Source organism: Setaria viridis, chromosome 3 (genome assembly GCF_005286985.2).
Source record: "Setaria viridis chromosome 3, Setaria_viridis_v4.0, whole genome shotgun sequence".
Taxonomy (NCBI): Eukaryota; Viridiplantae; Streptophyta; class Magnoliopsida; order Poales; family Poaceae; genus Setaria; species Setaria viridis.
Window position 1 is genome coordinate 42,738,176 of NC_048265.2, and position 9,215 is coordinate 42,747,390.

The 9,215-nt window shown below is 47.6% G+C and overlaps 1 protein-coding gene across 2 annotated transcripts; it reads right to left on the reverse strand.

Moving 5' to 3' along the window:
* Positions 1 to 1,714: 1,714 nt before the first annotated feature.
* LOC117847930 (calmodulin-binding protein 60 B) lies at positions 1,715 to 5,782 on the reverse strand. 2 transcript variants are annotated; one of them, XM_034729234.2, is made up of 10 exons: positions 5,559 to 5,782; positions 5,366 to 5,453; positions 4,693 to 4,745; positions 4,091 to 4,572; positions 3,803 to 3,963; positions 3,518 to 3,715; positions 3,159 to 3,336; positions 2,962 to 3,068; positions 2,281 to 2,482; positions 1,715 to 2,197 (listed from the first exon to the last, which is right to left on the reverse strand). In XM_034729234.2, the coding sequence occupies exons 1-10, from the start codon at positions 5,648 to 5,650 to the stop codon at positions 2,007 to 2,009; spliced, it is 1,752 nt and encodes a 583-aa protein (XP_034585125.1). In that variant the 5' UTR covers positions 5,651 to 5,782; the 3' UTR covers positions 1,715 to 2,006. The 2 variants fall into 2 exon arrangements, with proteins under 2 accessions (XP_034585125.1, XP_072148964.1); XM_072292863.1 differs by lacking the exon at positions 1,715 to 2,197 and having other exon boundaries at positions 2,367 to 2,482; positions 3,036 to 3,068.
* Positions 5,783 to 9,215: the final 3,433 nt, after the last annotated feature.

Below are 9,215 nucleotides of genomic sequence, written 5' to 3' on the forward strand. Positions count from 1 at the left end.
CCAGACATGCGGATCCAAATCTTCCAACGAGCATGGGCCCTCCGTTCCTCCTCGCTGACATGGTCCCTTCCCGCACCTCCTCACTCGCAGCCATGACGCCTCGGTCACCACCACCACGCGTGCGGCCACTCCAGCGCAATCTGCCGCCGTCTCCGCCATGCCTGCGCTGCAAAGATGGCCCTGTGCTACCAACCACACCTCCATGGCGCCGTTGGCATGCCACTGCGCAGGCCGGGGCCAGCCATACCACCATGGTGTCGTTGGTGAGACTCGCGCGAACCACCCTTGGCTGCACTACCACAATGCCTCCAAGCCGCGGAGAGTCGACGTGCCGCCGCCGACACCCATGCCGCACACCACCGCGCCGCTCCCAGGTTCACCGTCTGCGCACCTGTGCACCACTGCACCACTCCCAAGTGGCCTGTCGCCGCGCGTTCCTCCCGGCTGCAACACACGCGCCTCTGTGGCCCGCGCCGGTCGCCTCCAGCCTTCACCCGCTCACCTCCGCACGCCATCGCGGCCCTACGCCGGCTGCCGCCGGCCGTCACTGGCGCGCGACTGCCACCCACCAGGAGTCCACGCCAACCACCACCTCGCGCGCGCACGAGCCGCACCGCCACCGGATCCGGCCAGCGCCGTGCCGGATCCGTGGCCCCTCGACCTCTGCCGCCGCTGGGCGAAGCCCACGCCGACGAGGTCCCTCAAGTGTCTCAGGCGGCTGCGCCCGCCCAGATCCACCGAAGGATGGGGAAGGGACCCTGCAGCCACCCACCTCGCGAGCCGCACATGCTTCTGGCGGCCCGCTCGGGCGGCGGTGTGACGAGAGGAGGCAGCGGGGGAGGGGCGGCGGGGGGGGGGGGGGGGGGGTCCTGGGGCCGTCCGGCCGTCCGAGTCGCCCAGGATAGATTTTGAGCACTTCCTCCCTGGGTGACCTTCGGAGGACCCGTCTGTGAAAACATTTGTTCAACATTTATGTACAATTTAACAGCTAATAGCTCAGGGTTGGAAAGAACAATCAAGTTATATGATCGTTGATATGCTGGTCCTAGTTTTATTTTGTGTGGAAATAAAAATCCATGTTACGTCGGAAAGAACGTTGAGAGAAGTTTCATGGATCGATGGTAGCCTGAAAATATAGCGAAAAACACCAGAGATCGAGGTGCCCACGGTGTTTCCTGTTATTTTCCCTACGTCTTCTGATGCTTTTCCTCCTCTCGTTTCCTTCGTCCGGTGACGGGGACAACAACCATTTTTATATTTGATCCTTGGCGAGCCCGCAGTTGCTTTCTTTTGCTAGACAGGCATCAGGAGACTTGTCTACTCTGCCACGCGCCCAGGCTTTCTGTTCTTCAGCTATGACAAGTTCAAATGCAGGTACGCATGCTTTAAGCCACTTGAAAGATTTCGTGCCATGCTTCAGAATTCTTTTGCTGGATGGCTACCCCTTTTTTTTTTCTTGGATCTGCATGCTGGCTGGTGGCAGGTTTAAATGTAATTTGCTCATTTTTGGTGTCTTCTTCTCCCACCATGTTCTCTTCTTAATGTGCCAAAATTACAATTTGTTTTAGTGAAATGTCACAGAACTTCTGGCACAAGAAATATGGCGTGGATCAGTTACCAGAATTCTACTTGAAGGAACATGGCCTTAAAAAAATATCACCAGAATCTCTTTTTTTTTCTTTCAAAAAACACAAACCTGGAATGTCACTGTAGGTTGTTCGCTGAAATTTATATTCTCACCAAACAAGGTCAAACAATTTTGATAGCCCATTAAGTGGCAATACATGAACAGCATTCAAAGTTTAAAAAATGCTGCAAGCTAATCACTAATAGCAAGCTGAAAATTGAGTGAAAAAATATCTTCACTATACACATCTCCATCAACATTTACTCGATCGGTGTCGTCAGTTAACTTGTGCTTGCCGTTCCCCAGAGGGCATCTTGAGACTGACAAACCAACGGATCGATGTTTTATTTATTAATTCGTTATTTCCACTTAGACATCCTCACACAGCCGGACATTCCTCACACAGCCGGTTCTGCTCCCAGCTCTGGCGTATCATGGCAACTGGGCTCTTTGAAGCTGCTATGCCTTGAGTACAAAGGAGAGTCTGACAGAGCTCTGACAGCACAAAGAGAGGCGCCAAAGTGAGCTCCCTCTGGTTGTTGCTCTTCACAGAACTGGGGGATGCAGCATCTGCAATGGACATTGTATCAGTAGGTTTACGACTTATTCCTAAAACTTGCAGCTTCCAGCGCATAGAATGGAACTATAATTACCATTCTCTATCAAGGGTATGTTGTAAACCTCATCATCCATCGTTAGGGATGCTTGTGTCAAAACAACAGACGACCCTGTAGTTCCATTTGCCACGGTAGCTGGGCAATGAAGTGTGACTAAACCTGTGATGTCAGTTGCAGAGGTGTTCACACAATGTTCAGAGCTAGAGTCCAGGTAGACATTGTAGCCAAGTGATTCATCCTGTGAGAGTATGATTCAGTTAAGGATCTGCTTTGCACAGTATTGTTCACATAACAAAATAACAAGAAAAATGCTTTTAGGTTTTCTTCAAAAGAGAACTGAACTCATTCTAAAGATCCTGAAATCTATGCTCAGCTTCTTAGAAATTCATCAGTGCAGCTGCTTTAGGATATGCTTCTATGTGCAGTTCTCTTCTATTCTTCTTGTGTGTGAAAATGTTAATAAAATATTTCTTGAGAAGGAAAATTTCATCTGTGCTTGGAATAATAGGATAAATTTAGACCAAATAATTTTAAGAAATGCCTATTGTAGAAGAAATAATAAGAATACGATGAACCACTACACATCTTTTCTGGGTTACTACTGATGTTGTGAAAAATGTCAAATTTTATCCGAAGGATAAGAAAGGTAGCTGCATTTAGAATGCAGAGAAAATCTTTTTAGTTTCCTTATCCAGGAGGTACACATGCATTACTTACGTCATAATTTTGCGTAAGTCGAATGGATCCCAGCCTTTTTAATGCGCACTGCTGGGAATGACTACCCGACGTACCTTGTTGATTATCAGCTTGACAAATGTTTCTGGCTGTAAAAAATAAAATTTATTATCAGCTAACCATTTGTTACAAAGTCAAAAACAATTGTTGAAAACATTAAGCAATATGACGGGTATTACTATTTTCACCAATATGGCCTTGCATGATAAGGTCAGTAAATTTACTCTCCAGCATGTTAATTCCGTGAAACATTCCCTGATTGATTGGTCTTGGTTTGCAATCATCATCCATTTCATAATCCGGTTGATTGTAGGTCATATTTTTGTATGCAACTTTACTCCATTGTATGGCCAGGTCCTGCAACATTACGATCAGATAAGAAATTAATGATACATTTCATTGAACATGGACATGAGTTTGTATATGAGTAAATCTGTCATATACACTGCACCGTTGTGCCGAAAAAAAGATTTCAGAATACACGGCCTGCAATTCAGAAACTTGAAGTAAAGTCTCACTATTAGTATCAGAGTTACACCTTTCTAGCATTCTCAAGATCATCAAAGGGCGAATAGTTGTCGTCAAATTTCGCTCCAACAATTTGATATACAGAATTGAAGAAAAGCAGAACACTATAGCCTTCAACAAGAAAAGAATATAACTCTCGTCCAGGGTCGCATTTCTTAGCATGCTCAACAATAGTCGTCCAAGCTGATTCTTTGGCCTTGATGAGAATCTAAATACAGGGGAGGTAACAGAAGCCAATTATATTAAGCAATATGTAATTCGAATGAGAAGGTACACAAAGGAATTCTTGTCTTACTGTTCGAAGAGCTTGCTGATCCTTATAATACAACCTCAAGAAGTCCTTGACAAACAAAATGCCACAACCTCTCAACGCGTCATAAAGAGGACCATCCTTTGAGATGTTCTTCAGGCGCCACACATCGTCATTCAATGATGGTATATCATGCTTTCTGTATCCTGTAAGCATAAAGATAACTATAAACATATAAAACTTGATCGATTAAATTTTCGAATAAAAAATAACATGTTCAAGAAAAAGTTCTGAAGGTAACATAAGTTCAACATTATTCAGATTCAGGATCACCTTCGCCACGCCGTTCCTTGACAGTGAAAGGTTCAGTGATGCCTTCTTGGACTCGTTCACCGAGATTGTCAATAACCATAACCCCAAGCCTGAACTTGCCGCTCCTCACAAATTTGGAATTATCGATAAAAGTAGCGTCATGTAGATAAGCCTGTCCATTTGTCAGACTAAGCTCAAGATCTCCTGTCAGGACAGCCCCAACCTTGTCTCGTGGGCGTACTATGGAGTTGCTGAACTCCTCCAACGTCCAGCATTCTTGGTTGTGTCTATTGAAATCACCATCAAGAACAACAACCCTGATCTTAGCAGAAACAAAACGAGGATCCGATTCTTCCTGGTAGTTTGCTATAATACATATCTTGAGAGGCTCCCTATTTGTGTCACGGATGTTCTTTTTTGTAAAAACTTCAGTGCCCAATCCATTCAGGAAGGTGAGCTTGTATCTCGGAGGCCGGTTCTGATCAACCAGAGTTCTGCACAAACTGTGGAACAAAAGACTTTGGTAAGATGAAATGGCAAACGCAACCACATCCCACACCATGTGCATATATATAAAAAAAATGAAAACTAATACTGGTGGTGATGTGAAGTGTAGATGCTACCTAGGAGCACGGCTTAAGAAGCTTGTCAGTGCTTTGGCAACCTCCTCTGGTATCTGCCAAAAAGAAGAGGGCAACTTTACTAATGATTAACTAAACAGAAATGCTGAACAGAAACTACGAGAGCTTTTTTACGGTCATTGGACTATTGGAGAACTATTAAGAGATACCATCTAATCAAGTGTAACTTTTTATACATCTTTCTTTTTCATTTGAAGTTGAGCTATCCTTTTTCCTAAGATTAAATATCACAATACTGAATATTTCGTCATAAATAGTCATAGGGAAATAAAAAATAGTCATATCCGAAGATGAGAAAAGCCGTTGATTATGGCAATGCTTTGGTCAAGGCTACGAAAGCGAAAGCTAATCCATACCTACCAAAGGTCGAGAGCAACATCATCCAAGATTATCGTCACAACATCATATTTCCTGGTTAGTGTCTGGAAATGGTAAATGAAAAGACCAAAGCAACCGAATGGAGAATCCTGTACTAAATTCCGATGATTCTAAGGGTTTGCAAATCCCAAGCGGCTCCCGACTCCCGAGTTGTATGGTCCAAATTAAGTTTCCACCAACGAAGCCACGAAATGACTGGGAGAAGGTACAGGACTGCAGGTAGTCTCTGCTACTGCTACTCTTCTGTGTACTGATGGATCCGGTGAAGGTTACGTACCCGGGCGACGGCGGACTCGTGCGCGGCCTCGAGGTTGACCTTCACGGCGGCGGCAAGCTCCTGCAGATGCCGGCAACCCCTGATCTCCCTGCAGGTTCCCAGTTCAAAGCAGGCTCGATTTTTCAGCTATCAATCAAGCTAATTAAAGAAGAGAAGGGTCCCGTAGAGACCAGGGGGGAGGTGCTATGCTCACAGGTCGAAGGACCGGCAGCGCTTCTTGAGCACCGGCGCCAGCGACGGCGTGCCGCCGCCGGTCTCCTCGAGCTCCCGCTTGTTCGGCGGCATGGCAATCTACTATAGCTAGCTCGTCGATCTTGAATTCTCGATCAACAGGCAACACCACTACTCTCTCTGGCGATCTTGCCGCGACGCGACGCTTGAAATATTGCCCGCGACCAAGGCTCGTCGAGTGAGTAGGTCGGGAGAGCACGAGGCCGGCGTTTTTTATAGCGTCGACCGATCCACGGGTACGTGTGTGGAAATGTAGCGCAAGCTTCCACACGACCAAACCTCGCCCCGTTAATTCAAGACTTCCAGTAGACTGGACACTGGAGTGGCCGGAGGTTTCCGAGAAAAAACTAAAGATCTAGAGGGGAGGTTGTCTTCTTGGTTCTTGCGACGGCGAGCACGAACGCGGGAGCGCCGCGTGGCTTTGAGCCGTGGCGCCGCCGCGGAGCGACTGCGATTGGATGCCGTGCTCCCTTGTCGTCTCTCCGGAGACTAGACCTAGTTAGACACGGCCGTCCAATTGGATTTCAGCAGCTGAATTTCCGAAGATCACTCGTTCTATGGCGCGGAGCGTCCGTGTTCTCCATACCCACTACGGTGGAGAGGATCCTCTGCGCAAAAGGATGAGTATCGTGTAGCTGAGCAATCGCTAGAAATGTGTGCCTAGTCCTACAAATAACTCGGATGATTCGTACGTGTCCCTCAGCTTTGTGACGAGCAACAGTTAATTAACCACACTCTTTGTCTGTCGCACATGTGGCTCAGGGTCTTCCTCAACCTGTTAGCGTGTCAAATATGTCTGGGATCTCGTTGGTCGTTATGGTTTTGAAAAAGAAAAACATAACTCTACCCTCAAAAAAAAAAAGGAAAACATAACTCCTCTCCATTGCCGGTTATCTTCTTAGTTATTCACTGACTCCATTCATAGTCAAGAAGTGTAATAACTTGGTAACGCAGAGGCCAGGAATGTGGTTCAAGGATTCTATATCAACTTGATGTAAAAGCCTTGAATTTTAATATAAAAAAATCTCCTTTATTGAAAAAAAGCACATTTTGGTGCATATCTTTGCTTTGCAATGTCTCGTGGAATGTAATAATTCCAATCACTGCTGGAATTAGATTGTTCTATATGTAACATTGTACAAGATTCCTTCTTGTAAACGGAGCTAAAGAGCTCCATTGCTTCTATATGTAAACACTACCGGAAACAGTAAATTCGCCGAGTGTAAAAAGTGTGCCGAGTGTATTTTTTCGGGCACTCGGCAAACACCCTATTTGCCGAGTGTATACAAGGAGGCACTCGGCGAACAAAATACACTCGGCAAATAGGAGGTTTGCCGAGTGCCAAAAAAAAGGCACTCGGCAAACCACTCCAAGACACTCGGCAAATAAGCTACACTCGGTAAATCAACAGCGCGTGCGTCGCACGTGCGTCGTCCGTTACCGGGTTGGGCCGGCCGTTAGACCTTTGCCGAGTGTTGACCTCCGACACTCGGCAAAGATGAGTTCGCCGAGGGCCACACGCACACACTCGGCACACTGAAAACTTCGCCGAGTGCCACGACGGGACACTCGGCAAACTAGACACTTTGCCGAGTGCCGGCCCAAAGGCACTCGGCAAAACCAACACTTCGCCGAGTGTTCCTGTCGGCACTCGGCAAACAAACCAAAAATTTCCCTCCAACACCCTCCACACTTTTTCTACTCCCCACGTAGGACATTTGGTTATACATATTAAAAGTTGGTCTATTTTCGGGTCTGTTTGGGATTTTTAATGCTTTGTTTGCATTAATAGGGATTTTTTATTGAAGTCAAATTTTAACTGCAAGTACTTGAAATAATGGATTGAAATCAGTGAAAAAATCATATTCATATTATAGAGTCCGGATTGAGGTCTGAACCAGAAAATGAAAAGAAATTTTGAACATTGTTTTTAAAAAACACGACCACAAACCTGTGGTTCAATGGTTGTTAAATTGTAAAAAAACCAAACGAAATCTGAAAATCACAAGATTTGTCAAGATGTCATGATATTATGTGTGGAGGCTGTGGTAAAAAATTGAGAAGGTTTCACCCAATTTCTGACATATGATGCTTAGAAACCGACTCATCTCATGGAAGGATTCATAGAAGTTAGAAAGGAGCCAATAAGATTTGGTGTCCAAGTGACACTTGAATTAAGGTGTGGCTTCAACTCTTTTTGTATAGGCAACACACAACACAGATTGGTTCATGTCAAAATTTGGAAATTTTTCGGATGCGTTTGGTATTTTTTATTGATTAAATGCAATTACAGATTTTTATTAGATATAACTGGAATTTGAGCTATAACTGCATGAAATAATGGAATAATATCAGTAGAAAACTAATTTAACCATTGCTGAGTGATTTTGACACGATTTTGAACAAGTATATTAGAAAAAGGTCAGTAAAATACGTTATTGCATGTAACGTTTGCCGAGTGTCTGCAGAAAACACTCGGCAAAGAGTATGGTTTGCCGAGTGTTTTCACGGGGCACTCGGCAAACTAGTTAGACGGGCCCACTACCTTCGACCGTGCTTCAAATAAAAAAATTCCAATTTAACTTTGCCGAGTGCCGCAGATCTGAGCACTCGGCAAACAATACGACTTTGCCGAGTACCCCCGATCTGGCACTCGGCAAAGTACCTGTCCCGCGTGAATTCGGGGACGGGGGGGCAGTTAATTTTTCCCTTTGCCGAGTGCCAGATCGCGGGCACTCGGCAAAGATTCGAAGATATGTCCAGCACTTAGCGTTTCGTCGATTCATTTCACCGCCGCCTGTTGCCCCGCCCGCCGGCCCCCGCGCCCGCACGCGCCCCGCCCCGCCGGCGGCCACCGCCCCGCCCGCGCCCCCGGCCCGCCCGTCTCCTCCGCCGCTTGCGCCTCCTGCCCGGCGCCTCGCCCGACCGGCCGCCCACGCCCCGGCCCCGGCGCCCCCGGCCCCGGCGCCCCTTGCCCGGCGGCCCCGGCCCACCAGCCGCCCCCGGCGCCCCGTGCCCGGCCGCCCCGGCGCCCCGGCCGCCCCCGGTCCGGCCCCGGCGCCCACGGCCCCGGCACCCCCTGCCCCGGCGCCCCGGCCCACCGGTCGCCCCCACCCCGATCCCGGCACCGGCGCCCCCAGCCCGACCCGCCCGTGGTCCCCTGCCACCGGTGTCCTAGGGCCCTGGTGCCGAGCTCCTGACGCTCCCGCCGCCGTCGGACGTCCCATCGCCTCTCTAGGCCGGCGTCCCTCACCCTCCCGGTAATGAATTTTTCTTTTTGAAGTTAGAAAATCAGAATTAGAAAGTAGGTTAACATTAGAAATTAGAAATTAGAAATTAGAAATTGTAGGGCTTTAGTTGTTGAAATTAGAAAATGATGTTTGGCTTGAAATTGTAGGCCCAGGTGGAGGTAGAACGGAAGCGCCGGGAGGAACTAGAGGCGAGGATCGAGGCGGATCGGCAGCTAGAAAGGCAGAGGACGGAGCAGATGTTCCAATACATGCAGAGTGTCTTTCACAGTTTAGGTCAGACTCCACCACCCATGCCACCGAACCTGTTCCCGTCACCTCGACCACCTCCTGCAGCTACTCCTGTGAGTCACTCTCAACCTTACAATCAA

Bases quoted from the DNA above. Each gene is read 5' to 3' on its own strand.
- LOC117847930 (XM_034729234.2), bottom strand. From the start codon at position 5,650: ATGCCGCCGAACAAGCGGGAGCTCGAGGAGACCGGCGGCGGCACGCCG. The intron at 3,337-3,517 runs GTGTAACTCTGA...GTAATGTTGCAG, and splicing joins ATCTTGAGAATGCTAGAAAG to GACCTGGCCATACAATGGAG. The intron at 2,198-2,280 runs GTAATTATAGTT...TGTCCATTGCAG, and splicing joins CATACCCTTGATAGAGAATG to ATGCTGCATCCCCCAGTTCT.